At 41.8% G+C, this 27881-nt stretch overlaps 3 protein-coding genes across 3 annotated transcripts in view; 1 reads left to right on the top strand and 2 right to left on the bottom strand.

Moving 5' to 3' along the window:
- Positions 1-4950: 4950 nt before the first annotated feature.
- USE1 (unconventional SNARE in the ER 1) lies at positions 4951-18407 on the bottom strand. The gene is made up of 7 exons (XM_007431693.4): positions 18189-18407; positions 13053-13102; positions 12265-12343; positions 11984-12131; positions 10794-10824; positions 9936-10098; positions 4951-9640 (listed from the first exon to the last, which is right to left on the bottom strand). The coding sequence occupies exons 1-7, from the start codon at positions 18324-18326 to the stop codon at positions 9458-9460; spliced, it is 792 nt and encodes a 263-aa protein (XP_007431755.1). The 5' UTR covers positions 18327-18407; the 3' UTR covers positions 4951-9457.
- RPL36 (ribosomal protein L36) lies at positions 18352-24964 on the top strand. The gene is made up of 4 exons (XM_007431692.4): positions 18352-18495; positions 20715-20809; positions 23809-23943; positions 24827-24964. Exons 1-4 carry the CDS (start codon positions 18411-18413, stop codon positions 24914-24916), a joined length of 405 nt encoding a protein of 134 aa, XP_007431754.1. The 5' UTR covers positions 18352-18410; the 3' UTR covers positions 24917-24964.
- A 628-nt stretch (positions 24965-25592) lies between these two features.
- LONP1 (lon peptidase 1, mitochondrial) overlaps positions 25593-27881 on the bottom strand; it is a 28921-nt gene continuing 26632 nt past the window's right edge. The window contains exons 17-18 of the mRNA XM_007431694.4: positions 27019-27183; positions 25593-26061 (exon numbers count right to left, since the gene is read on the bottom strand). Of these exons, the coding sequence (XP_007431756.1) occupies positions 25897-26061; positions 27019-27183 (330 nt within the window). The 3' untranslated portion in view covers positions 25593-25896. The remainder of the gene's footprint in view (positions 26062-27018; positions 27184-27881) is intronic.

Here is a 27881-nt window from a genome sequence, read left to right as displayed (position 1 = left end):
TGATCTATAAACCAAGATTTACAAACTACAGTGGCAACAGTGTCAATATTCACTTGACACACTAAGCCGAAAACAAATCACCTGCGTTATGGTTTAAAGCAGTGTTTCTCAACCTTAGCAACTTTAAGATGGGTGGACTTCAACTCCCAGAATTCCCCAGCCAGCATGCTGGCTGGGGAATTCTGGGAGTTGAAGTCCACCCATCTTAAAGTTGCTAAGGTTGAGAAACTCTGGTTTAAAGTGAACCAACTATTGACAAGCAGCAGCTATCCAAAATTTCAGATGGGAACCTTCTCTTGCCCTATCCAGAGATACTGGGAATTAAATTTGGTATCTCTTAAATACGAAGAGTTTATATAAAAAATTGTCAGCCCCCAATTAACACCAGAATCAACCACACAAAATGTATACCCTAATCCTGAAAGGGGCACGGTATGTGTATAAACAGGTTTCTACAGAGCTGTATTTTTTTCTGTTCCACCATCAGAAATAACTCTTGACTCTATTCATGGAGGTCTTTTAAAAACAACTTTGAAAAGCAATTGATAGGGAGCAGGGTGGGTGGACAGAGTACGTCTAAGTAAATCCTGCCCTTACTGTCCACTAAACATCTCTCCTTTTTCTTTTCGTGCCTTCAAGTTACTGTTGATTCCTGGCAACTGCCTGGCCTAGTCCCAGTTTTCTTGGCAAGGTTTTTCAGAAGTGCTTTGCCATTGCCTCCTTCCTACTGCTGAGACAGAATGACTAGCGCAGGGTCACCCAGTTGACTTTGTGCCCAGGGCGGGACTAGACCTCCTGGTCTTCTGGTTTCTAGCCTGATGCCTCAATCACTACACCAAACTGGATCTCAACATCTCATTAGCTAGATTTTAACTTCATGAAAAATTGTCAGGCATGCAGCCATGCACACTTCATAGGTCATATTTAAATTGCAGTGGTGACATATAAACCTTTTCTTTGTTAGTATCAACTTCTTCTGCATAATCTGCCAAATTCTACTTCATTCACCACATTAGCTCTCAGCCCTTGGTTATTTACCTCCTCCATGAATCCAGTATGCAGCCTTGACTTCCTGCATAAATCATTCCCAATTTTTGGATCTACTCTGGTCTAGAAAAACCATCTAGAAAAGAAATAATTTTCCTTCATGTTTTGTTTGATTGTTGTCACTGATTTTTTCAGTGGCTTGTTCAGCAGCTGGAGAAGTGCTATATCTGGAAATAAATTTGTATTTGTTCATCTTCCTATTTTAACTCCAGAGGAATCCTCATGAAAAGATAATTTCTACATTGTTTAGTGTCAAGCTAGATAAGAGAATTTATTTAGAAGAGAATATATATAGCTCAGGGTTGAACTGTGGAGTCCTGGGTGCTCTCTGAGCTTGGTTGCTTGCAGACATATCATTACTCAACTAGCACTGATGACATTATCTAGTCAAGTAATTAAATGTCTGCAAGCAGTCAGTCAAGCTCAGAGAGCACTAAGGATTCCACAATTTGTTTAGAATGGAGTCTTTCCTACCCACCTTTAAAGGATAATTAGGAGAAGGTGTTAAATTCTTAAGACAAAAATATTTATAGGTGAGGGAAGCAAAATATTATTTATATTCTCTTTTACTAACAGTTGACAGACAACAACCTATTTGAACATACTTCCCACTATACGTGTAAAACACCCTGCTGATACTTCCGCATTTTTAATTTTTATTTACTTATGTTGTAAATAAATGCGGCTACATGTAGGAAAGGGAAACACTGGCTCTCAGGAATTTACTCTCTATTACTAGAATTGTTTCTCACCTGGATGGATCCAGAAAATTATTCCCAATTTGTATAGATGCAGAGCAGCTGGATCCCACAGCTTTGCAATCCATTAGTATTTCAAGAGGAGATTTGAGGACACCAGGGGAAAGCCAGTAGAAGATTGAAGGTGACTTTTGAAAGGTGCCAGTTTCCAGCATATACCCACCATATTCAAAAAGAACATCAGGAATCACTTGTCAGGGTATACCCTGAAGTAGGAATTTTTGTCAGGCAGTAAATAAGGGGTTGATAAAATTGGTATATTTCATATCAGACCATAACGTGGCAGACATTATGACAAAACCATTATGCAGGCAGAAGCACTGGGACATGGTTATGCATTTAGGCTTGAGGGATTTGTATTCACACTGAAAAAGACTGGAGGGGCGTCAGGGTATACCCTGAAGTAGGAATTTTTGTCTCTGTGAATGACAGAGCACAGCTGAGCTGCCTCATCAGCTCTGCCAGCTCAGGGTACCAAGTGCTCACAGCTGTAGGGTGTGGCATGACACAGCACAAACCAAGGTATATAACCCAATGCCTCATGGGTGTTGGGCGTGGGGTGTTGGAGTGCTGGACGTTGGAGTTCTGCTTGTAAATATTGACTGTAGTTGTAAGTTCTGCTTGTAAATATTTACTGTAAATATTGTGCAGTAAAGGTCTATATAGTTTTGCTACAACGGACTGTGAGCTGTTTATTTTGTTGCATCGCACACGGAATGCCACAATGCGGTGTATGCACTACCCCGGCATCACTTTGAAATCCTGAACCTCACTGATAGAGAACCAGGGGAACTATGAAATTAAATGAAAGCACTGTTAAGGATGAATGTGAAAACAGACAGCCAAACATAAAAAAATAGAAGAAAGCAAACTGCATATCAGAACAAATGATGGAAATTGCTAAGAAAAGCCAAAGCCAAGACAGACAATGATCTCAGGAAGAAACCCAAGAAAGAATTTCAGAGAATTGTTAGAAGAGACAAGTGATATTTACAATGATATCTGTGAAGACATTGAAGAAGGAAACAGACATGGAAAAACAAGGAAAATCTTCCAAAAGGTCTCTGAACTCAGAGGGAGGTTCCAGCTTCAGTGGTATGCCAAAAGATGCCACTAGACAAATATAAACCAATTCAAAGAAGATCAAACAAAGGTGGAAGGAATGTATTGAAATTCTGTAGAGTAGAGATGTCAACATGGAAGATACCTTAGAAGATATTCCCTACTTACAAGAATCTCTGGTGCCAGAAGATGAAGTTAGATCAGCAATCATTACTAAGTTGGAAGGCTACAGGAATTGATGGAATACCTACAGAAACATGACAAGCGACAGCAGGAGGAGGAGGAGGAGGAGATTCTAACCAAACTGTGCCAGAAAATCTGGAGAATAACAGAAGAGGTCAGTCGGTGTATCAGTACCAAAAAAAAGGAAACTTAACAGAGTCCAAACTATCATACAGTATTGCTAATTTCACATGCTAGCAAAATAATTCTAGGATCATCCAATGTGTGTAGAGCCATACACAGAAAGGGAGATGCTAGATGTTCAAGCAGCCTTTAGAAAATGCTGAGGAACAAGAGGTTATTGCTAATGCACACTAAAGAAAGCTAAAGAATACCAAAAAGAAGTCAATATGTACTTCATTGATTATAGAAAGGATTTTGATTGTTGTCTATATCAAATTGTAGAATAGGCTTAGGAAAAGGTGAATCCCAGAACATCTCATTGCCCTCATGTGAAACCTATACACAGGTCAGGAAGCCACAGTATGGAGAGAACATGGTGAAACAGACTGTTCCAGTTCGGCAAACAAGTTAGACAAGGCTCCCACTATTTATTCATTCTATATGCTGTATATATACTGAGGAAAGCTGGGTTGAAAAAAAGATTAGTGTAGTTTTAAAATTAGAGGAAAAAACAAGAAGAACCTGTACTATGCTGATGGCATTACTCTTGATAGCCGAAAACACAAACAATCTGCCAGCTCCAGTGATGAAAGTCAAGGAGCACAGTGAAAAAGTGGAGCTAAGATTAAAAATAAAGATGACCAAACTAACGCGAACAGGCACAGCAGCTAACCTTTGAACTGACAATGAAGATATTGGAATGGTAGTCAGCTTCTGCCTTTTAAGATCAACTATCAGTACTAAAGGAACCAGCAGTCAAGAAATATACCACACACTAGCACTTGGGAGGCCTTGGAAAAACTATCAACTCAATAACATTTCTACAACAAAATCAAATTGTGCAGGCAATTATTTTCCCTGTGACACTCTATGAAGTGAAAGCTGGACTTTGAAAAAGCAGGATAGAAAAAATACTCAAGCTTTGGAACGTCGTCGTTGAGAATACCATGGATAGCCAAGAAAACAAATAAATCATAGAACAAATAACTCAAGGACAAATCATAGGATTTCTGTTCCTCTTTTCTATGCAATCTGTGTTTATTAACAAGAATCTCCCTACTGCTGTACAAGATCCTTAGATACGTATGCTCCATTCACTATCTTGTAATTTATTTTCTGGCAACTAATGGAAACAGTTGCCATTTCTTTATTCTTCCACTTCTTTATTACTTACTGTATTCACATTCATAGGCCTGAACATGATTTAAGTAATGTGTTTTGTTGAATTTGAACAAAACACATTACTTGACAAATCATGATGTTTTGAAAAGTGTACTGTCAGCCAGGAACATGGATGTGAGAGAACAACTCCCAACATGATTTGTTAAGTAATGTGTTTTGTTCAAATTCTTAAGTGTATCACTTCAAAAAGTGGGCTGTCAGCCAAGAATGGGGATGGGAGAGATCAGCTCCCAAGGTTTACTGATTCATGTGGCAATAAAGAACATAAGAAAGGAAAGCTAAAACTATCACCATGGCCATTAGTAACCGAGGCAGGAAGACCCTGGAGGATCAGGTGACATTCTCATCCATCTTTCCAAATCCCTGGAACAAGAAACAATACAGTACTGCAGACTGATTATATAAATGCTATCAGTGGGAGAGATTTGGTTTCTGGAGTTACCGTCCGAGTTGTCTGGATGCTGGACTGCTGGCATGAAATCAGTTGCACTTCACAAAGAGGAGTAACATGTTTGGCTGAAATATGACAAACTTTAATAAGAAGACTTAAAACTGAATCCTAAAGTCTGATATAAAGACCTCAAATAAAGACCTGTGCATTTTAAAGGATTGTGTATTGTGACCTAATAAATTATTTATTGAAAAATCAGAAAGAACACTGGCAGAATTTATACCTTTTGACTATACAGTAATGCTCAGAGTATGGAAGATAAAATGAACTTAAGCTCTTCATGTACAAAGGCAAAATAATTTAATAAATGTAGCAGAAACTAACAAGTATGCAAGTTGTTCATAATAAACAGAAGAATTAGAGAAAGAGGTGCTTAGCGTTGCCTGTCCAATCAAGGAGAACGTGTGGATGATACTTTCTGGTGATAAATGGCAGATCTCACAAAGTGCGATAGGGAATTTTCTTTATGCTGATATCTATTGGGAGACAAACTCTGCTAAACATACTCCATCCAGGAAATCTTAATTTGTCTTGATAATTTTCTCTTTCAGAGGGTGAAGGAAAGCACAAAAAGATAAATTATCCTTGATTTCTTCAAATTCCATATGGAAGACTTAGGCAAAATAGCAAAAATGTAATGGATTTTAAGGGAAACTAAAGCTGAATATAGTGGAATGTGCACCTTGGACTTAAAAACCTGAATTTTAATAAACTCAGAGCAATGATTGTAGGATTCCAAGACAGGAGACCTGTCCCATCATTCCTGGGCTAGGACATATAATATTCAAGTTGGATTCTGAATTAATCTTAGAAATAGCAGTTCAATAATGTAGACAATTACCCAAAGAAGTGGTGGGCTTCCCTTCATTATGTTCAAACAAAGGTTAGAAAGCCATCTATCAGGGATGCTTCAATTCTGACTCTTGTATGGAACAGGGTAGTTGGATTCAACGGCCAAAATGGCCCTTTTCATAGAATCAAAGAATTGGACAGGGTCATTTAGACAATCAAGCCCCCCACCTTTTAGCACAGGAATCCAAATTAAAGTATTCCCAATGAATTCAATAAATTGCCTTCAATAAATTCAATCTCTGTCTGAACATATCCAATGAAAGGGGGGCTGCCATTTCTTCACGTAATTAGCTACACTGTTGAATAGCTTTTACTTTCAGCTCTGATTTACCACAAAGAATATCCTATAGATGGGTTAAATTTTTCTTGTTTCTTATAGTATGATTTGAGGCTAGCTTTGTTAGTGAGCTGCCAGCCATCCCAACTCACCTAGAAAACTTAGCGGATGAGAAAGAACATACTGTCAATGTGGTAAGGTCCAGGAATCAGCCCAAATACCAAAGTAGCACGATACCTGAATTTCCACCATAGGATTTCCTGCCTGCTTTTCTAAAACAGCCTGTGATATTCATCAAGCTGACCACCACCCTGGGATTTGACATTGTGAGGCATTCCCACTGTGACACAAAACAACTATTGCACAAATAGTTTTCAAGATAACACACTATACAATTGTTTGGAGCAAGTAACAATTGAATTTATACATGAAATTGATTCATTTCATTGCAAGTAACTCCCATGATGTGAGATGTAATGGGCAGTCTTGGCAGCAAAGAAGGAAGAAGGCAATTCCCATGCCAGGCCCACCCTCATCTAATAATAACTAAATTTTCCCTTGGTTAGGGTGATTTCATTTTTTTTTTAGTAGAACAACTATGTCACACAAGCAACAACACACTTTTGAGATTTCCCTCTTTTCTTTTTCTTCTGATTTATTGCCATTTTCCCAATCAACATAAGGTTTTGTTTCTTATTGAACGCCTAACTTCACCCACAGTCACATTTAATCAGGAATCTCATACGTGCAAAACTTTCAGTGTTCTCCTTTTGTTTGTTGCAGGGTTCAAGAATCAACAAGTATCACCTTTAGCACCATGGGGCAAAATCACCAGATTAAAATTTGGAGAGATCAGTTGGATTCCTTCAAATAATTTAATTCAAGATGATACTTGATGTATGCACTTTGCAAAGACTTTCCTACAGAATTGGGGCAAAGATACTTCCTGAAATATGCAGTAGCACTGATGTTGCCATTTTGCTATCATATCTGACATCCTCCTCCCAAATCTAACTTCCTAAGCTAGAGGATATCCTTGTCTGTCACCAGTTCTATAACTGAAAGCTTGGGAACATGCTTCCCTGCTCTGCAAGACACCTGGCAAGTACTAAGTCTGGAAACACGTACACATCTACATCATCTTCCATCTCAAGCCTTCCTAGCTACTGATGGGAAGCAGCAGGAAGGATGGAGATCCTGTCCTATTATACAAGGAAAATCTTTCCAAAAGCTTTTTTAGTTAAGACAGGAAATATCAGATCCTCTATTGTGGCAGTAATAGCAAATATGGAAATGGCAGAACCAGGTTGCCAAAGCAAACAAAGTTCTGGAGAATCATCACGCAGCGGTAGAGCACATGGTGGCATGTAGGTTTCATGATCAATCCCTGATAGGCGATGGTGATCGGCCTCTCTCCTGAACGCCCTATAGAACTGCCAATCCAGATAACACATGGACTTTTATTTTACTTAAATGTATTGGCTGCCCAACTCCAGTGGACTTGGTGAACCAAGATTTGATCTGGTATTAGACTGGTTCTTTTCTCTTAGCAAAGGCTAAAGTATAGTTATATTCTACATGACAAATGGATTAATACACAAACTTACATCTATGTTTGCATGAAGTCCAATCTACCTTCTAATGGCAAATCTAAATTCTTCCCTTACAACCTGTTTTGACCGAGCATATCCAAAATATATCAGTTATATTCTGATCTAGCAGCTTGACATTTCCATGATCTTGCCCTGTGTTCATGACACTAGGAAAGCACCAAAGCTCTCTTCTCAGGGTTTGCAAGGCTCAGCTTTCACCTCAGAATCTCTTTTGCAGGCGACTTGCATGAGAGTAAATCAGCTACAATAATTCATAATGTGCAAGTTGTGGCATGGCAGCTGACGATACAACAAACATATAGGCAATTCCTGTTAACCGCCAGCTTCATATACAGCTTAATGAGTTGATTCCAAGTCAGCACTTTTTAACTGGTGAAGTAGGGGGTAGGAATTGGGAGAACAGGCTCAGCATTACAGCACACAGCCGCGGTAGCTTTATGAGCAGAAAATGCAGTGACACTCCTCTCCCTGAAGGGATTGCACTCTTTTGTGCCCATCCCTTCTGCTGTGTAAATGCCAAGTTAAAATGTGGAGGCCCAATTGGGGGAGTTGCTGTTTCCTACAGATTATTAACCACACTGCTGGTGCTGTACTTTCAGGATTGCTGTTAATGAGAAAATGCCCATAACACACCTCCCCTGCCCACTTCCTTGTTCCCCCTGCCATCGCTTCGGAATGTGGAGGGGAATAACATCCAGTCTAGCTGGCAATGAATTCATACACAAGCTTACATCTGTTTGCGTGAGGTCCAATCTACCTTCTAATGGCAAATCTAAATTCTTCCTTTACAACCTGTTTTGGCTGAACGTATCAGATGAAAAAGGGGTACGCTGCCCTCAGTCTTAAATTGCCGCAATGTCCACATTTGTGGTGGCCAGAAAACACATGGAAAGAACACGCGACAGTCCTCAGGGAAGCCTAACTCCCATGAAGCAGCACTGACTCCAAAGAACACTGACACACTTTTATTCCTCATGGTCAGTTAACTGTCAATCACCATCATGAACTTCCACCTAGAAATGTAATCATATTTCCCAAAGTACATAGTCCTCACAAGCAGGTAATGGCACACTTGCACGTGGAATATATATATTCATGATGGACTATTTCAGCATTCCAAAGAAAAGAAAATTGGGAATTATTCTATAGCCTTGGGTTGCTGTATGTTAAGGAGCATTTTGTCGACGAACCTGATGACTGAAGCAATATTGCTAGGCACAAGCTTGAGACGTGGTCTGTCAAAGAGAAGTCATTAGGAACAGCTATGTATTACCTCTTCCTCCCCGCCCATCCAACCTCAGTAAGTCAAGTCACATCCTATTTTCACAGGTTTTCAGCTTGCCTACTGTGCTCCCTGTTGCTTCTGGGAGAATCTTTGTTGGCTTATAAATCAGGAATGGCAAACTTTTGGTAACAAGGGGATTTGTTACTATTTTTGCCCCCACTGTGGGTCACCAAATTCTTTGGGGGATTATTTGCTTCTAAATAGGTACACCAAGTCCTAAAGCACCACTTCTATTGTTTTTTTTCCCCTTTTGTTTTTGTTGTTTAAAATAAAATATTGTGCCACCTCTTGGGGGCTTTGGGCCACAAAAAGAACAACTTCCTGGGCTGTTGCGTAAGGCCCATAAGTTGCTCAATCCTGCTATAACAATGCAGAAGGAGCTTTCCTATTCAGTCTTTCAAGCAGGAGGAGAACGTTCCCCAACGTGAAGGTTATTTAGGTTAGATTCCACGAACTTGTTGCAGGGGAACTTTCTCCCAATGAGCATTTTCACCAAATTACAGGAGCACTGCAAGGTTTGATGGGTTAAATGAAGAGGACAAGATAAGCTAAGGTGCCAGGCTGCTGCTGACCAAAGCCCAGACATCATCTTAGTTTGGGGAAGATTCTAATGAACAGGATCATGCTGATGAAAATGAAGCAGACAATGATCAACATTAGCCAGAGGAGCCAGTTGACAGATTTCTTGGCATGCTGCTCCAGGCGGTCAGATTCAGCCTTCAGTTTCTCAAAGTTCTGGTCAGCCAGCTTGAGTGACTGGGTCAAGGTCTGAAACAAACAATAAAGTGTCAATGCAAAGCAGCAAAACGCAGGCAGGTGCAGGAGAAGGCACATTCCACATTACATCCTTGGGTAAATTCACACATGAGAAGTCAACAAAAAAGGCTATTTCAGGAAAGGGGGCAACCTATAGTGCTTGAGTGCCATGCCAACAAGTGCCCTTTCACAGTGCTGTTCCTCTGCCCTTAGTGCTCTGACAAGGACAAGCACTTTCCCAGAATCAGTCACAATTACAAAATAGCTGTGTAGAGTGCACAGTTGTGGGGAGGGGATCAGGCCTTACCTGGTTATCTTGCTTAATCACATTCTGGGCTACAAGAGTGTTATTCTTGAGATTGCGTGCCAGGTGCAACATCTCTTCAGCTAGCTTCTCTTGGATGTTGTGGTGATGCTGCAGGACTGCATCCAGTTCAGCAGCTGACTGCTTCTCATCAGGAAGTGGAGTCCTGTGGGGAGAGAAATCTCCTTATTGGTACACGTTAAAAAGATGACCTGTAAACAATTGGCTTTCATGAGGTTTCATAAAAGGCCCAGAACACAAGCAAGGATAAGAAGATATTAAATGCCCACGTCAGGTCAAGAGAAAAGCTACATCATGTGGGCAGTGTGTGGTGGGGCCATTCAATGCAGCTGCATTCTTATCTGAGTATCCCACTTCAACATACAAAAGTATTTCATCTAATGGGTTGTCTTTAAGACATTTCTACATATACAGAATGGTGAGGGGGTCCACAGAGAAGCATTTATCTCTACATTCCACCATGCAAGGTATAAACCTGGATATGATTCAAGCAGGCAATCACATACCCAACTGCAGCAGATTCCATCTCAAGCTGGAGATGGAAAAATAGTGGAGGGTTTTTGAGGAACGTGACTCTCTGAACTTTTCCATCTCCCAACAGAAATAAGACAAAACCATGCTGGGTTTCTCATAAAACCATGGAACTAAGCTGCTGTACATAGTTTAGTTTGAACTCTAGACAGGGCAAAATTATTGTCACTCTTACTCTCCCTTTTCCCTTACCAATTTCCATTTCCCTGAAACTTCAATGTATTTATATAGTTGGAATTCTGGACATTGCCATTCCTAACCTCCTCTTCCTTCCCCAATCTCCTCCCCTTGAAACTTCCAAATACTCACATGCGTTTCCTTAAATTTTTCTCTTCCAAATCTATGAAGGAAAAAAAATTTTCTGTAAGCAATGAACAAATGCTCCTGCCCTGGAAATCAGCTTATCTAGTAAACCTTAAAAATATAAATCAAAATGCAAAGATACAAACAGAAACTACACCACACTTTTAAGCATAAGGGGGAGGCCAGCAGTAAGGGAGGAAAAGGCAAGCTGACACAGAATCAGGGGTGAGAAGGGGCACATTGCTTAAAATGTCATTTTCCCAGTATTTGCTGATGGGCCATGAATATGACAACAGCAGGTATATATGGCTTCCTGATTACAGGGAGGAATTTTCAAGACAAGCAGATGGCAATTGAGCATGGTGATCAGCCTGGGAATTCCCAGTGCTACAGCTCCAGATGGGAAATCAGTGGGATATCTATTGAAGAGTAGGATATAAATAATAATGTATTATATTACATAATGCTGGAGAGTTAAATATTTTGTCTGGCAACCTCCAGAGTCTTTGCATATACGGAATGGTCAGTAAACACTTACCATTGATATAGGAAGGGTCCTGGGTAGGCAGAAAGGGAGGAGAAATAAAAAGAGTTCAGAAATAAATAGAGCCAGTTTGGTCTAGTGGTGAAGGCACCAGGCTAGAAAGTAGGAGACGGTGAGTTCTAGTCCCACCTTAGGCATGAAAGGCAGCTGGGTGACTCTGGCCAGTCACCCTCTCTCAGCCCAACTCCCCTCATAGGGTTGTTGTTGCAGGGAAAATAGGAGGAAGAAGGAATATTCTATATGTTTGCTGCCTTGAGTTATTTATAAAAATAATAAAGGCAGGATAAAAAGTAAAAAAATAAATGGTTGGAGAAAGGTCTTTGTGATTTTGAATCTCTTGGCCTCTGCCAAATAACGTCAGGTCCTCTAGGCCCATAAAAGAGAGAGTAACATACCACTTCACCCCAAAGATAAAGAGTTGACTACCTTCACCTAGATCAAGAGACCAAGTTCCCTCAGTTAACTATCTTGACCTATATGTAGAAGACACCACCCAAAAAACAAACAGGGAAAAAGAGAAAGAAGGCAGAGAGAGGTGGGATGAAGGAAGCAGTACAAAGAGGCTTGGACAAACTGATGCCTAGAGGCAAAAATTAAGAGGGACTGTTTTTCGAGGTGTGATTTTAGAAATGGCCAAGAAGACATACTGTACCAAGCAGCTCATTCCTCATCTCGCCCATAAAGCGGGCCTTGGTCTGTAGATGCACAGTTTTCGTTGCTGGGGTCCGCTCCCTGGCAGTGGTAGGAGTCCTACCAGGAGCCAGAAACTGATTTGCCAGTGCCTTCTCAGATGATGACGACTGGGGGAAAAAGAGAGTGAAAGGCACTTGACTAAGAAACCTAGTGATTGACCCTCTTTGAATGGAGGATCACCACAACAGAGGATCTTGAAAAAGATTTAAAAAAGAAAAAAACCACAAAAGAGGACCTTACCAATTTCTCTGCTTCTAGCAAGCCCTTTAAGAAATCCACCTTACGAGAATATTCATTCAGTACTTCAGGAGCTGGTTTGCTGAAAGGGAACAACAAACCTGAGGCAAGAACCATAGAGAAAAATATTCCTCTACACCTCACTCTCTTCTCCCGTCCTCATGAAGTGGAAAAAGCCACCAGGATTAGCTGGGAAGGTCTAAGAAGAAGTGGGACTAAGATATGGTTCAATTCAGCAGCAACTTTAGCGCCATTAAAAAAAAAAGACTTAGCATAAAACTGGTATCCTATGTGTTTATGGTTTCCAACTCCATCTCCTTACCCAGCATGCCCAGTGGTCAGGGATGATGGGAATTTAAGCTGTACATTTCCCATCTATGACACAGTGATTCAGGGTTTTCTCTACAGGCAATGGAAGAATTGTCACCAATTCCTGTTCTGTACTGTCACTTTCTGGCTCACTACCAGGTTCATTTCCAATAATCTTTTGCAGTGTATGGCACATGGAAACTAGAAGCAAGAAGTGAAATCTGATTACCACGTATGTGCTTGCCAAAATAACCTAATTAAAATGGAATTGACTACTACACAGTGCTGAATATTCCCTGCAAATACAGAATCTTAAGAGGCCTAACAGGTTGGCATTAAACTCTGAACATAAACCCCTCAAATTCCAGTTTATCTAATGACTATCTATCCTATCTCACCTTCTTAGAACTATAAATTGGATTGGATCTGCTTCGATCAGTGCCCAAAGCAGACCCATGTAGATTCCAGAAATAGCAACTCACCTGGAGTGTTTCTTCAATGTGAGTAACATCTCCTCCAGAGCAGCTACATACTAAGATGAAAACAAAAGGGCACATTTGAGTAACTGTAGCACAAATCAGCCAAATGTGACCTTCTGAGATCTAGCCTCCAGTAATACATTAAAGCATGAAGCTCAAAGGTAGCCTTGGCTGTGCTGCTGTCAATTGTAGCATTACCTCACAGGGTTGTAGTGAGGACAGAACAAAATGCAGCCTTAAGTGGACCACAAACCAATGGTTTGAAAGGACCCTTCTCAGGTGAGAAACTTGGGGGACACAATCTGTTGCTCCTAAAGGACTCAGGAAATGCCAACCCTAACCAGTTTGTGGAGTTCTTGTTGCCCTCTGAGCTTGGTTGTTTGCTTGCAGACATTTCATTACCCAACTAGGTAACATCATCAATGCCAGTAAGTGTGGGGTTACTCTCTGTTTATATGCAGCCATATTCAGCCATCAAGAGACACATAGAGATAAACCACATTTACACACCATTCAAAAGAGAGAATAAAAAAGCTAAGAAGGAAACAAAAAGAAACATCCTCTCCAGCAACCAACACCCAGATAAGCAGGGACTAACACCAGACAAATAATCAAGCAGAAAATGATATCCTAATCAAGGAACTACTAAGGAGAAAAATCACACCCCCAACCAACACTGGCAGGGCAAACTACTATATGTGAACAGGGAGCAAACCCCACACTCATTAACACTGATGATGTTACCTAGTCGGGTAATGAAACGTCTGCAAGCAAACAACCAAGCTCAGAGAGCGCCAAGGAGTCCATAGTTCAATCCTGAACTACATATATTCTGTTCTATTGAAACCTAACCAGTTTTCCAGAGCTTGATATGCCTGAAGGTGGCAGATAGATAAGGGGAAAAAATAAATGAAAGCATATACTTCCAACTGTAACAGCAACCCTACCTTTTTCTCCAGCCTGCCACCCTCACCCTTAGCAGCACATAGAAATCCACACGTCTCCCGAAAACGAAAGAAAGAAGAAAAAAAAGTAAGCCTTGGGGCATCAATGCTACACTGGAGCCAATGCTTCTCTGGGCACTGGAGAGAAAAAGATAATGCTTGTAAAACAGAGGTGGGCTGTTTATAGGTAGATCCCTGTTTGGAAGCCTCTTTGCAAAACTGGACATCTCCTTCCTTCCAAGGAACAGATTGGAACAAAGAAGCATCCCTTCACCAGTTCTGGTAAAGCCAGTGTGCTGCTCTCTGGCATTGGTGAATCATGATGCTGAATCTCCGGGAAAGAGAAGAGAATCCCTTCTCATTGGAACTAGGCCTATTTTAAGGCTTCATGTAGGAGGCTAATGGTGTAAAAGAGACTTGCGCAATCTTTTCAGCCTGGGGACTGTACCTCAATCTCCAAAGTTCAGGGGGCTGCAGGAGGTCTTATGAAAACACTGTGATGTTTTGAGCGTTCTATGGCTAGAAACTGGTGTTTCTTGCCTCACAGATACCTTGCCACCAAATTCCAATGGTGGGATCTCAATGCGCTACAGGGGCTGCCCATAGATTGCCCAGTCCTAGTGATGTGAATCAAAGCCTTAGACACCATCTTAACTGAGTTCCAGAATGCACCGACAAGAGAAACAGCAGCCCACAGATAGCCAAGAGGTGGCATTCACAGTGGCTGCTCCCTGATGAATCAGACCAAGGTTAGTCCATGAACTCTAGCGTTCTTTTTCTAGCTATAAGATTGATAGCTACTTCCCTTTAATTCCAGTCACTGAAACTCAGAAGTTGCCTCTGAACAGAACATTCTGTCAATAAGATTTATCTGCTAAGAATCTACAGTTTACATCACCTTTGTTTTAAAAGCCATCTGAGCGCCTGGCTATATTCTACCAGTTAGAAAAACTAAGGCTGCAATGCAAACATACACACTAACTCGCAGTGCATTCAGCAGAACTTGTTTCTGAGTAAACATACATGGGATTTCTAGAGATGTAGTTCTGTTAGCATGCCACAGTAAAAATGACTAGGTCTTGTGTCACCTTAAATATAAATATTAACTAACAAAACTGTTAAATACATAATCTATTTCATCAGATATAGTCAGATGAAGTTTACTGTATTATGATTCATAAAAGCTTACATCATAATACATGTGTTTATTTTTAAAGTGTTATAACACTCTCTCAGTTCAAGAATATCAATCTGCAGAAAAGAGAGAGGGAAGGGGTTTTTTTGTAAATGTAGTTATCTAGAAACTACATCCTAAGGCAGCATGATCCAAAATTATTCCCAGTGTACTAAGCATAGTTTGCTAATAACCAAAATTCCTCAGCCCTACATTTCATATAAATTCTCTTCTCTGCCTGCAGAATGTGATTCTCTGCCTGCAGAATAATAAAACTGGATTCTCTTTCAGTCTCAGAACATTATGGTACTATGTTTTCACTGCTAGCATCTAATCTGGCTCTCAGTTAACCAATGACCTCATAATCACGTTTAGTTTCTGAACAGGCTGCACAACAGGCAGTTATCTTGACCAACACATCTCTAAATCATGACTCCTGAGCCCGTGTCAATGACATATGAACTAAGTTAACAGGCAATGAAATACACAAGTATGTTATGTGCTTTAGAATTTTTTTTTCCTTCCATGATACATTCTGAAATAATAGGAATGGGTATCTGAAAGGATCTGGGATTAAACTATTGACTAAATAATAGAATATAATGGGGCTCAGAATGCTCAAGAACCAAAGCAAAACTGAACTAAAAAAAGTGTCATTACTTATTAAGGGCATTTCTTCCTTTACTCCTAGGGAAACAAATGATGGTCAGCTGATCACTCTTTTCCAGCCAGTCAGTATTAAAATTATGCATTTGACAACTTGATGCTTGTATCTGATTGTTTTCCCTTTTTTCAGCATGTCTTTAGATTGTGGGGCAGAAATTGTCTGTTTTTAAATCAATTTTTCATAAGCCATGCTCAGGGCCTTTTTCAGCCAAGTGTTAAAAAGGCTTTCATAAATTATAGCAATACATCGGCAGTTTTACACCTACATTTTCCAAGATGGATTTAATTAAGAGAAAGTCTCTTGGCAGTGACTATCCTACACATTTCACAGCATGGATCTGAATGGGGGTTGCCACATTCAAGGCCAAGATCTGCACCACCCTGACTCTCAGTGGACTCCATGACGTGGCAACCTGATATTGGAAAAGGCTCATTTCCTCCCACCTCTTCCACCACAGGACAACACAGAAGAGAACAGTTATCAGCTGTATGTTGGACTGAGGGAGACACCCAGTGGAGACTGCCAGCCTAACCATCATATATTTTGTAGAATCTACGGTATATAGTTGATAGATACTAACTCACTAATCTTCTCAGATCAGAAGGCAAAGGAGAAACACATACCAGAGGAAGCTAATTCTTACAATGAAAATTTACTGCCTAGTTATTCTACTTGAATCTGCTGGGAAAATTAATTGCCCAGCCTGTACTTTATGGGCATTAACATGTTATCTTAAACACTATGTTTCTTAAAAGGATACAAAATCTTCTGTAATTTGCTATCTTTTCTTTTTTCTCTGGAGAAGATTCCTGTTGTGCTAGAGAGCTCTGAGGACCAAAGCACAACACCAAACAGAACAGCAGCGGTAGGACAAGTACAGCATGTTAGTATTAAGGAGGCACCAGCCTTTCAGAACACTGGCAACATAATACATGCAGCCATATTGTGTCGTGTACGCGAACACTTATTATTTGATACCCGTTATTTTTAATTCTTTGTTAAATGCACTTATTACTTCCAACTGAATCATGTGCGTCTACAATGGGCTATCATAATAAATGCCTTAAATATTCACCTGATTCACATAACATACTGTGGTTCCTTGGCTCAGCAATTATGTGAATCCAGTGAATTAAGTTCATCCAGTAAACTACAGTTAAACAAACCAGAGCTTAGAATATATGCACAGATTTCTGTCTGTGCTTATAATCCTCCACAGACCTTTACCTGGCTCCATTTCTTTCAAATGAAACTATGAATTAAGTTGTAAAGCACACACGAGGACACCACTGCTCTTGATGACTATATGAATACTTAAAAATCCCCAGTTGAGGTTTTTGCCAGCATCACAACATGGATATTTGAAAAAAGACCTACCTCTAAATCACCAGTCTTATGATTGTCCAAAATAGAAATCCCTGTATTTTAACCCCATTAATATACAGTCCACACAGGCAAAATCACTACCTCATATTGTAAGGCAGAATGGTTCTGGAAAAGAATCACTTACAATTTGTAAGCCACCCAGAGTTTGGTTTAGATGGACAGCTATACAAATGTTTTAAATAAGTAAACTCTATGACATGGCTTCCACTGACCTAGTTCACACACTGTATTAAGCCAAAATCATGTTTGTTTGATCTTGTGTGTTCAAAGTGTGCTATGCAAACCAGCCACTGTGGTTTGTAAATCATGATTTATGGTGTGATATACTATGTGAACCAGAGCAAATTGTAGCTTATTCAATAAGCTGAGCTAAGCAAACCACACATTAGCACAATATGCAAGCGCAGCCACTGATACTACAGGTTGGGCTAAAACTAAGAGTATTTTCCAACATAACAGCAGGCAGGAGCACCTAGTTAAGCTAGGCTGATTTGAAAAAGCTAAGCAAGATCAGACCTAGTAGGCATTTGGATGGGAGACCAGAATATTCCACAGCTGCAAATCAGACTGGGAAGTTTAAAAAAAAAAAAACTGGAAGAAGGTGGTAGCAAACTGCTTCCATATTTTTGCCAAGCCCTAACATGGGATGTCCACATAGTCACTAGGAATCACGCTTGATTTGACTTTGGGTTCCAAAAGCCCTGCCAGAGACTATTGAACGTTGCAAATGTTCTGCCATAAAAGAATATAATGGCACAGAACAATCACTTACTTAACGAGCAAGTAATCCATTTGTCTATTTAATAGGATAGGTCGCGGTTCTGCCAAACAGTGCAGGCAGGCCACTCAGAGCTACCACACAAACAGAAATTTTCTCAAATTTCTGCCTGCAATTATGAAAAAACGCGCCGCGTGTGCCTCTAATTCCTACAGGAGACCTCTGGGACATCCCACGCGCCCCTCCGGACCTTCTCCAACCGCCACTCGTCCGGATTTCGCTTATCGGCCGCCATCGCCTCACAACGGCTCAACAGTCGGACCAGCTTCAGTTCTGCACGGGGTACCGGCATGGAACCCAGCCCAGCCTCCATAGTCACCGTCTTCATCGCTCTCGCCTGACCCGGATTGAAAAAGCGACCGCTTTTTCCTGTTGAACCCAGTAGCCCTTGTAGCCTCCTCTATGGTTCTGGATGACTGTAGCGGAAGCGGGGTCTGTTGCGCGCGCAGCTTTGCCTTTCCTCTTCCGGTGCGGTCTTAGCAGCAGGATTCTCGAAGGTGAGTTCCTTCGTTCGGGGGTGGAGGCTTCTGGAGGATCGGGGTCCATCCGTCCGCGGGAAGCAGTCGAGGGGGACTGGAAATGCCAGGCGGGCTGGGGGAAGGGGGGCTGTCGAAGCCTGAGATGGCTGGGGACAAAATCGTGTCATAAGGGCGCCTTCGCAATGGCTGTCTGGGTCCTTACAGTAAAGTCCAGGCGTTTAAGGCACGGGGTACCCGAACAGAATAAACGGCTCTTAAATTCGTTTCAGTTAGTAAATCTAAAAACGTGCCTAATCGCACGATTTGTAGAAAGACAGTAGGATTTAGGATGGCAACAGGCATAGTGGTCAATGCATAGTTTACTGGGAAGCATCTTAACATAAGAGGGGATTACTTCCCCCTAAGTCTGTAATTCAGGCGTTCACGAGCCCCTTCTGGCCTCTGCTTCTTGTATGTCACAGTCTTCTAAGGTTGAAGCGATTTATAAATATAATAAATAATCAAGAATAATACAAACCAGAAACAGTAGAGTGGAGTGTTTTAAAAGGGAGAAAAGGGAACCAGATTCTTTTGTAGTTTCCTGAGTCAATAATCATGTTTGTGTATTCTCAGCTTCTCAGCAAAAATATCAGGTCTGTGGCAACCTGCTACATTACTTCAAAGAGTAGACTAGTGAACATTCATTCCTACTCACCCTCCCAACGTCCCCCAACCTGTACTGCCATTTAATCAGGGAGAGACATCCAAATGCAGAGTGTTTGTCATTTCCAGTTTAAACCCCACAGCAAGCTTTCCTCTCTGCTTAAAGAAAGTTACATGACTGGAGAAAAAGCAGCTTAGTGAATAGATGTACACGTTAGTGGAATTTCCACTTCCTTCAGTAGCTGGTGCACTTTCAGACTGCTTTTAAGCAGTAACTTAATCTGTACATGGTGATCTACATAAGAACCGCTGTATTGGATCAGATCAGTATTTCTCAACCTTGGCAACATGAAGTGTGGACTTCAACTCCCAGAATTCCCCAGCCAGGGTCATTTGGTCCAGCATTCTGTTCCAATGTTGACCTGCCAGAGGAATCCTTCAAGCAGGGCATGAATGCAAAGCATCCTCTCCTTTCTGTTTCCCAAAAACTGGTATTGAGAGGTATGTTTCTTGATCTTTGGTGCTTTTTAAATAACTAGTTTTTTTTCCTACACTGCCTTCAGTTTGTGGAAAGGTAGCTAACTGCCTAGTGCAGTTTTTCACCAGTGGCTGTTAATTGTCTAATGCCTTGTTTAATATTGATGCCAGGAAAGAAGTTTTCTGTTCTCTCAAGTCAAGCATTATTTTGTAATCCTCAATATATTAAATTATGAGGTTAGAAGTTAAATTTGTCCATTTTGATACAACTGTTTTATTGGGGTGTTGTACTGTTGAAATAGAACTGTGTTTTTTTCCAAAAACTTGTTAGAAGACTAATAAATGGGAGAAAGTAAATCCATCAGTACTGTATAAATAAGTACTGTAGTTATGAAGGTCTGAAGGCAAAAGGTCCTTCAGAGCACGAGACCATGAATGTAGCATGTCTCTGCAACCAAGGAGTTGCAGCCATATCTTTTCCTGGGCTCGTATTGCTACCCTCCACTGCTGTAGTGTGATCCCAGGAAAAGACATGTTGATTTATGGAGCTGCAGACAGCTGCAGACAAACCAGTCAATCTTAAAGGAAATCAACCCTGATTGCTCATTGGAAGGATTGATAATGAAGCTCAAGCTCAGATACTTTGGTCACCTAATGCGAAGAGAGGACTCTTTGGAAAAGACCCTGATGCTGGGAAAGATTGAAGGCAAAAGGAGAAGAGGACGGCAGAGGATGAGATGGTTAGATAGCATCCCTGAAGCAATGAGCATGAAACTGAGCAAACTCAGGGAGGCAGTGAAGGACAGGAAGGCCTGGCGTGATATGGTTCATGGGGTCACGAAGAGTCGGACACGACTTAACGACTGAATAACAAGACAGTTTGTACTCCAAAGCACCTTCTTGCCTTCAAATCTGAAATGCTGCACAGCCCTGTTAGGAAGTTGAACTGGGAGCAGAGAGGGACAGATTGAAATCTCAGTCACAGAGCCCAGGAGATGATACTGGATCAGTCATTTGGCATGAGTGGAAGGCCATGCTGACTCTCATCTCTTTGGAGGAATGGTGGAATAAAAGAGTACACAACTAATCATAATCGCTCCCTGTTTTTTCTTTCCTAGCCATGGTAATCCGATATCCAATGGCCGTTGGCCTGAACAAAGGCCACAAAGTGACCAAGAATGTGTCAAAACCACGACATTGTCGACGCCGTGGGGTAAGTTTGGACTTTGGAACAGGTGGGAGAAGGATTGTCAAGCAGCAGACTCTGCAAGCCCTATTTATTCCTGATTGTGAATCGCCTTTGGATAACTGGAACAGTTGTGCTTGACCTTATTTGAGGGTTGCCTTGAATGGATGAAAAAATGGCTAACAAGATTCTAATGGGAAAGGGCTATAGCTCTGCACTTAGGTGTCGTATTCAGCCCCCAGCATCTCCAGTGAAATAGGGCCTCAGGTAGCAACAGAAATAGGAAGGGTAGTTTCAGGTGTTCAAGACCTTGGTGAACTGTTGGCAATCAGAGTAGACAGCACTGGATGAAATGGGCAGTCTGATCTGTATCAAGGCAATTTCCAAATGAAGATGGGAGTAGTTCTTCTAAAAGAAAGTACGGATTTCAGGATCACACATTCAAATATTGTGTAAGAAGTGCCCTCTTCAAAATCAGTACAGGTTGTCCTCGCTTAGCAACCACTTGTTCAGCAACCATTCAACGGCACCGAACAAGGGGGACTTACGACCGATCTTCAAAGTCGCAGCCATCGCGGCATCCCCATGGTCATGTAATTGCGATTCAGGCACTTTGCGACTGGGTCACACGATGGTTGCGGTATCCCATGGTCATGTGATTGCCATTTGCGACCTTCCCTGCCAGCTTCCCACAGGCAAAGTCAATAGGGAAGCTGGCAGGGAAGGTTGCAAATCAATCCTGTAAGTTGCTCCCACTCCTGCCTCTTTTTCTCCCCCTGCTTGCGCTCTGTAGCACTCACCCAGCCACTGATCTGCTTGCGAGCCGCCTGAGAAAAGGCGTGTTGTGACCAGACTTGCAATTTCCTGCCAGCTTCCCCGTTGACTTTACTTGTTGGAAGCCGGCAGGAAGTCACAAGTCCTGGTCATGTGAGGTCCTCCCTTAATGACCTGCAAACAGTTACGCCCCTTCCTGGATCAGGAGGCTCTCCACATGGTCACTCATGCCCTGGTCACCTTCCAGTTGGATTACTGCAATGCACTCTACATGGGGCTACCCTTGAAGAGTATCCAGAAGTTACAGCTGGTGCAAAATGCAGTGGCGCGGACAGTTCTGAATGCCCCCGGGGGGCCATATAACACCTCTGTTATGCAAGCTGCATTGGTTGCCGGTTTGCTTCCGGGTCCAATTCGAGGTGTTGGTTATTACCTTTAAAGCCCTTCATGGCACAGGACCAGGTTATCTGAAGAGCAGTCTCGCTCCCGTTACATCAGCCCGCCCCACTCGTTCTGGCAGAAGGTGCATGTCGACTGGTGGGATCTAGGAAGAAGACCTTTTCTGCTGTGGCCCCCACTCTGTGGAACAACCTTCCTCCTGAGGTGCGGTGCGCTCTCATGGCCTTCAGGAAGAGTGTGAAATCTTGGCTATGCCAGATGGCCTGGGGGCCGAATGGGGGCTCACACCATCAGAATTGGCTTGTGGGATAATTGATTCTACCCCCCCATCATCTTGAATGTTTTTAGTCTTATGTATGTGATCTTTTTATATAGTTTGACTTTGTAACTAATTAAGGTGGATATTTATATTTTTAACCGTTTTCGGGTTTTACCTTAATTGTGAGCCGCCTAGAATCACCCTGTGGGGGAAATGGGCAGCGTACAAATTTAATAAATAAATAAATATCCTCAAAATTCTGGTCCCATTTACAGTCATTAAGCGAGGACTACCTGTACTCTTGTTTAAATAGGCTGGAAGAATGAGCCAGCAAAGAAACAGCTTTTGTATTAAGCAGTGGGAGATTACTTGAATGAGATGCTTGTACAGTGGATCAGACTAGGGTTCCCCAGCTTTTTTCATCTAGTGGGCGTGAAATGCAGTAGACTTTTATGACCCACTGGGCAAGAAATACAAAACAGCAATTTCATGGAATGACAGGCTGCTGGGGCTAAAAACCAAGGGAGTTGTTCAAGAAGCTGAATACAAGACAGGCATGGGGAATGAGCTCTAAAATCCAAACCCATTCCTTGACCTTCCCCAAGAGGTACGTTTTCCATGGTCTTGAATATATAGTAGAGACTTCATGCCCCAAAACATAAAACCAATGTTCTGCCTCAAGAGAAACTCATGTCACAGAAAGGCATAGTAAGGCTGCTAAGAGGCACATACCTTGTCTAGGAAGCTGAATAGAAGGCAGAGGTAGAATAGGGCCCTGAGAATACAAATCTTTCTTTAAACTCACAATTCTTGCATGAAGAATCACCCTACCACTTTTCATTCCACACACCACATACATTCAGTCTTTATGTCTTGTAGGATCAGCTACTTAGTACACACTTTCACCTGACACACTCACTTCTCCCTGCTTTGTCATCATGCAGCATTGGCTGCCAAGTGGTCTGTTACTTCAAGATGCAGATTTGCATGAAGCCAAGGCATTCAAGGGAATAAAGATGGCAGGGAGTGAAAAACAAATCCTTACCTTCAGTTGCTCCCAACTCTCTTTATTAAGAATATCTGTTCTTAATAAAGATCATAGTTATCAGGCACTATGCTGGGCGCTCGTGATCCCTATAAGAACTTCATTACCTAGTGTAGAGCAATGCTTGTAAATCGCTCAAGATTTGTTCCTCCAATGCTATCTTCTGATCACAGCATGTAAAATGGTGAGTTTGGAGCAGTCTGTGTCACAGTGTCTCTGGATGGAGACAGCCTGCCTTTGTAGGACAGCAGGCCTTTGACTTACCTCCTCTGTTCTTATTTTCTTATTGTTGTAGATCATAAGCTCCTAGGGAGCAGAGACTTCTCCATGTTGTCTAAGGTGGTCTTCCTACTCTGATGCTGCCTTGGAACTCTGAGAGTTGTACATCTGGATGGCACCACCTTAGGGAAGGCTTTAAGCATGTGCCTCTGGGTCTGTGCATGCTGAAAGTAGAAGGCCCCTAAGCAGGGACTATTTTTTCTAATAACCGCAGCCCCCTTGCTATGGAAATTTGTTGCACTATTTTTTTTTTCTTCTCCCTCCCCACAGCGGCTGACCAAACATACTAAATTTGTACGGGACATGATCCGAGAAGTGTGTGGTTTTGCGCCGTACGAGAGACGAGCAATGGAGTTGCTCAAAGTCTCCAAAGACAAGAGAGCTCTGAAGTTCATAAAGAAAAGGGTGAGTGCTGTGGCAGAGTAGATGGTGGGTCACTGGGAGTCTGTAACGTTGTCCATTCAAGACAGAACCACGGCTTCCATGTATTATAGAGCCATCAGAAGGAGGGGTTTCCTTTGTGCTATGTAGGACATTGTGTTCCTGCCCTCTTATTTTCATTGCCACTGAGTAGAGCACCTGGAAGGAGAGGTCACATCACACAGCACAGCTATCAGTGGTAGCTCCAGCTTGTCCTGTGAATCTTAAAAATCCACAGTTCCAGGTGAGGAGGGAGCCGATTTGCCCTCTTTGTACCCAAGATTAGCCTGGCCAGTCTCATTGGTGCCCTGAAGCTAAGCAGCACTGAGCCTGGTTGGCCTTGGATGGCAGACCTCTAGGAAATTGTCAGGGCTGTTGGAAAAAGAATCCCAGAATTAGACAGTACCAAACCCTGTTGGTATTGCTATGGAGAAAACTGCATGGATCTGTCCATTTAATCATGGGGAGTTGAGCTTGATTCAAGAGCTGCCTTCCTTGATTCAAAAATAACTGACAGCTGTTGTCAAGGTGGCTGGGAAGCAGCCCAAAGGAGCCAAGATAATTAAGTCATCTGGCATTGGATGACTGGATAAATTACCCACCCATGTTTCAAGCAATCATGCCTAGCATCTCTAAGGCCTGGCCTCTTCTTTCTCCAGAATGTATTGCTTGTTCTGGAAGATTTAGGGGAAGGGGATCAGTCTGGGTCTCTAACATATCGGTCAGCAAATTCAGAGTGATTTGCCAGGATGATTTTTTTCTTCTAACCAGTGTATTCTCTGCGCAGCTTCCATCACACAAATCTATCCTCTTTTCTGCCAATTTTCTGGTCTGGTTGCCAACCATGTTTTGCTTCTTATCCTCACAGGTAGGGACTCATATTCGTGCCAAGAGGAAGCGTGAAGAACTCAGCAATGTCCTGGCCGCAATGAGGAAAGCAGCAGCCAAGAAGGACTGAATTCTGCATCCTTGCTCCCAATAAAGCTTATTTCAGAAGCCCAGCAAACAGAGTGCAGAGTATTCTTTGGATGAGGGGGTTAGGAGTTCAGAGTTGAAAAGCTCACCTTGGGATTTAGATGATAATCACCACCCTAAAATTTACAGGGTGATAGAAGGGCTGTTTGCCCAACATTAAACCATACTTTACAGATCAGCAAACTATATACCATATGTCAAATGGATAATTATATTTAGGCACAGTGAAGTTTTATTTGTCAGGGCTTTAGTATGTCATGCGAGTGCGACCGCTGTAGCTTTTTACTTGATCTGTAATTTAGCATATTGTGCAAAAACAGCCAAGGACTCTAGTGGGCAACAGATGTTGAGATTGGAGCAAAGGGAAACTAATTCCTAATTCAGGGGAGGGTATCTTCCAGATGCGCAGCCTTACCAGGTTGCATGCTGTGTGTTTGTAGAGGGGCGTCTTGCTTATGATCGGTAGACTTTGTTTTTGTACCATGGGGAATAATTTAATTTGTTACATTCAGATATCTGTGTACATGAAACCAGCCTTCCCCAATCCATGCCTTCTGTTCTCCATGATCATTGGCTGTGTTGTCCAGAGGTGATCTAAAGATTTAATAAATATTATCCCACTTTTATTCTCTAGAATGCTAGTAGAAAGTACCAGGAGACAACTGGATCTGGATTTTATAAGGTCTGATAAGAAAATACATTTGAGAAGGACCAGGAGCGCACTTCCCCACAGATCTTTTGCCTAGAGTCTTGTAGCCTAGTATCACTGGAAACATTTTAATTGGTTCATAATTCAAATCAGTTTCAGTAGACTATATTTCAGAGTGACTAAAGGAGTAGGGAACTAAGCCGTAATTATGAGCAGCAGGTCACTGCAGCAGTCAAATCCATCCTCTGTTGAGCCAATGATCTTGCTTCCAGAATGAAGTGAGTGGGAAGGTGAGATGGACACCCAGCAGCAGTTCACCTTCCTGGAGAATCAAACTTTGGGAAAACTATGTCAAAGATTTCCTTATAATGTTCGACAAAATGTACTTCAAGTCCTTCTGTGATAAATTCAGCAAGGTCACAGTAATCTTTTTTGTTTTCTGATGGGAGAATGATACAGGAGACTCCAGCTCTCTTGGCCTAGGAATAAAGGGAAAATATTCAGTGCGTGCTGAGGAACACGTTCTTCCCCTGGCCTGAGGTTTCTGCTTTCCCAGTGCTTCTCGGGGTCAGGGCCTGTGCTGCACCCCTTAACCCTATTTCTCATAGGGTTTTTGATAGACCAGATGATAAAATAGCTTCTTAAGGAGAAAGCTCTGGCTATGAAGGGTGCCTGGAAACAGCAAAGGCTTCTTTATTGTAATCTACAATTCTTTAATTTTCTTGATAGCTCAACTGTCATACTTAAATTGAATTGTACACAACTGTTTGTGATAAAAGAGGATTGCCTGGGGGAAAAAAAAGTATGGCTCCAAGCTAGCAGCCACCTTCAGATGGATCAGGGATGGTCAAGAATTTATTCTTACGTAGCCTCTGTAGGCCCCACTCTATAGTGCTCCATCCTTTGTGGCCTTTGACTGTAGGTCATGATAAATGCAAGTGATCCCATTCAGCTCTCATAAATCAACTTTGAAAGGTATATTCAAGAACTCTTAAGCAACATACCAATTGGCATTAAATGATTCTGAGTTAATGTTTTAAAGCAAACAGCAAAAGTTCTTGCTGGATCAGATAAGGACTATGGCAGGCTTGCCCACCAGCAGATACCAAGGGACCCACTAGAAATCCGGCATCTCCCTAAGCAAGGAGCGTCACAGTCTTCCTCAGATCCAAATCTCTGGTGAGAGAAGACAAACCACAATGGGAATAGGGATGTGGGCTTACATAACAGATGGCATTGATGCTCTTTGTCCAGTTTTATCATTTCTTCCTTCTCCGTTTTATGGTTTTTCTATTGCTTGAAAATCTGAATGCCATATAACCCACAGGGATAAAGTGCAGAAATGGATATGCCTTGGATAAACTTTAAAACAGGGAAGTCATCAGTTTTCTTGAACCAACTGCTAGCAGCTGAGAGATCGTGCTGTTTTCACTTACGGCAATGGTCTTCTCCTTGATTCCTCCCACAGGGAGAATCTTCCCAGTCAACGACACTTCCCCTGTCATGGCTACATTTTGCCTCACGGGCTGGTCCAGAGCCAAAGACAATAAGGCTGTTACAATTGTGCAGCCAGCACTGGGCCCATCCTTTGGGGTAGCACCCTATGGATGGAAAAAGACAGACAACTTGTTTATTGACTGAAGACAACCATCAACTTTCTAACAGACACACAGATCCAAAAGTAAGCGGTGGCCCCATGTAAATAGGGAGCCAATCTGTAGCCAAAAAGACAAAATGGGGCCAAACCGTCAAAGGAGCCGCACGTGAATTCTTTCACTTGTTAGGGTAGGGCACTCATTCCCAATCAGCACAGTATGAACTGGGGCTCTGGAAATTAAAGTCTAACAACAGGAGGGTACCAAGGAAGGCTTTGCTGAGGTGCACTTTGAAAACTAAATTAGTTTATCTTTCATTTCACTGCAATTGCTTTTGGTGTGGTTTTATAGCTAAGTGAAGGCAGCACAAACACCAGCAACTTCCTCTCTGAACCGTGTAAAGATTATAATCTTTATAAACTTTCTTCCTCACTCCAAACCTAAGTGGTTATTGTAATAGAGTAATTAACCAATTCAGTTAAAAGATCTATGGACAACTTGCATTAAAGATATCCAGTCAAACAAAGCAAATAACAACAACAAAAAAAGGCTTGTCTGCAAATTTCTGTTCTAACTTCACCTTCTGTTTAGAAAACTTCTGTTCTATGCTTAGACCCCTTCAGGGTATCCTCCCTGACTTTCCACTTTTCCTGCTCCAACTTCTCCCAGTTCTCTAACTTTTCTTTCTCAGTTGTCCCTCCATT

Source organism: Python bivittatus, unplaced genomic scaffold (genome assembly GCF_059951505.1).
Source record: "Python bivittatus isolate LINGU-HERP-01145 unplaced genomic scaffold, Pbiv_v1 ctg000580_np1212, whole genome shotgun sequence".
NCBI lineage: Eukaryota > Metazoa > Chordata > Lepidosauria > Squamata > Pythonidae > Python > Python bivittatus.
Note: the sequence above shows the minus strand (reverse complement) of the source record. Positions and strands in the feature narration are given on the sequence as shown.

Bases quoted from the DNA above. Each gene is read 5' to 3' on its own strand.
- USE1 (XM_007431693.4), bottom strand. From the start codon at position 18,326: ATGAAGACGGTGACTATGGAGGCTGGGCTGGGTTCCATGCCGGTACCC. The intron at 13,103-18,188 runs GTCCGGAGGGGC...TTTTCATCTTAG, and splicing joins ACGAGTGGCGGTTGGAGAAG to TATGTAGCTGCTCTGGAGGA. The intron at 10,825-11,983 runs GTACAGTATGTC...TTTCCTTCATAG, and splicing joins GATGAGGAATGAGCTGCTTG to ATTTGGAAGAGAAAAATTTA.
- RPL36 (XM_007431692.4), top strand. From the start codon at position 18,411: ATGACTGTAGCGGAAGCGGGGTCTGTTGCGCGCGCAGCTTTGCCTTTC. The intron at 20,810-23,808 runs GTAAGTTTGGAC...CCCTCCCCACAG, and splicing joins GACATTGTCGACGCCGTGGG to CGGCTGACCAAACATACTAA. The intron at 23,944-24,826 runs GTGAGTGCTGTG...TTATCCTCACAG, and splicing joins TGAAGTTCATAAAGAAAAGG to GTAGGGACTCATATTCGTGC.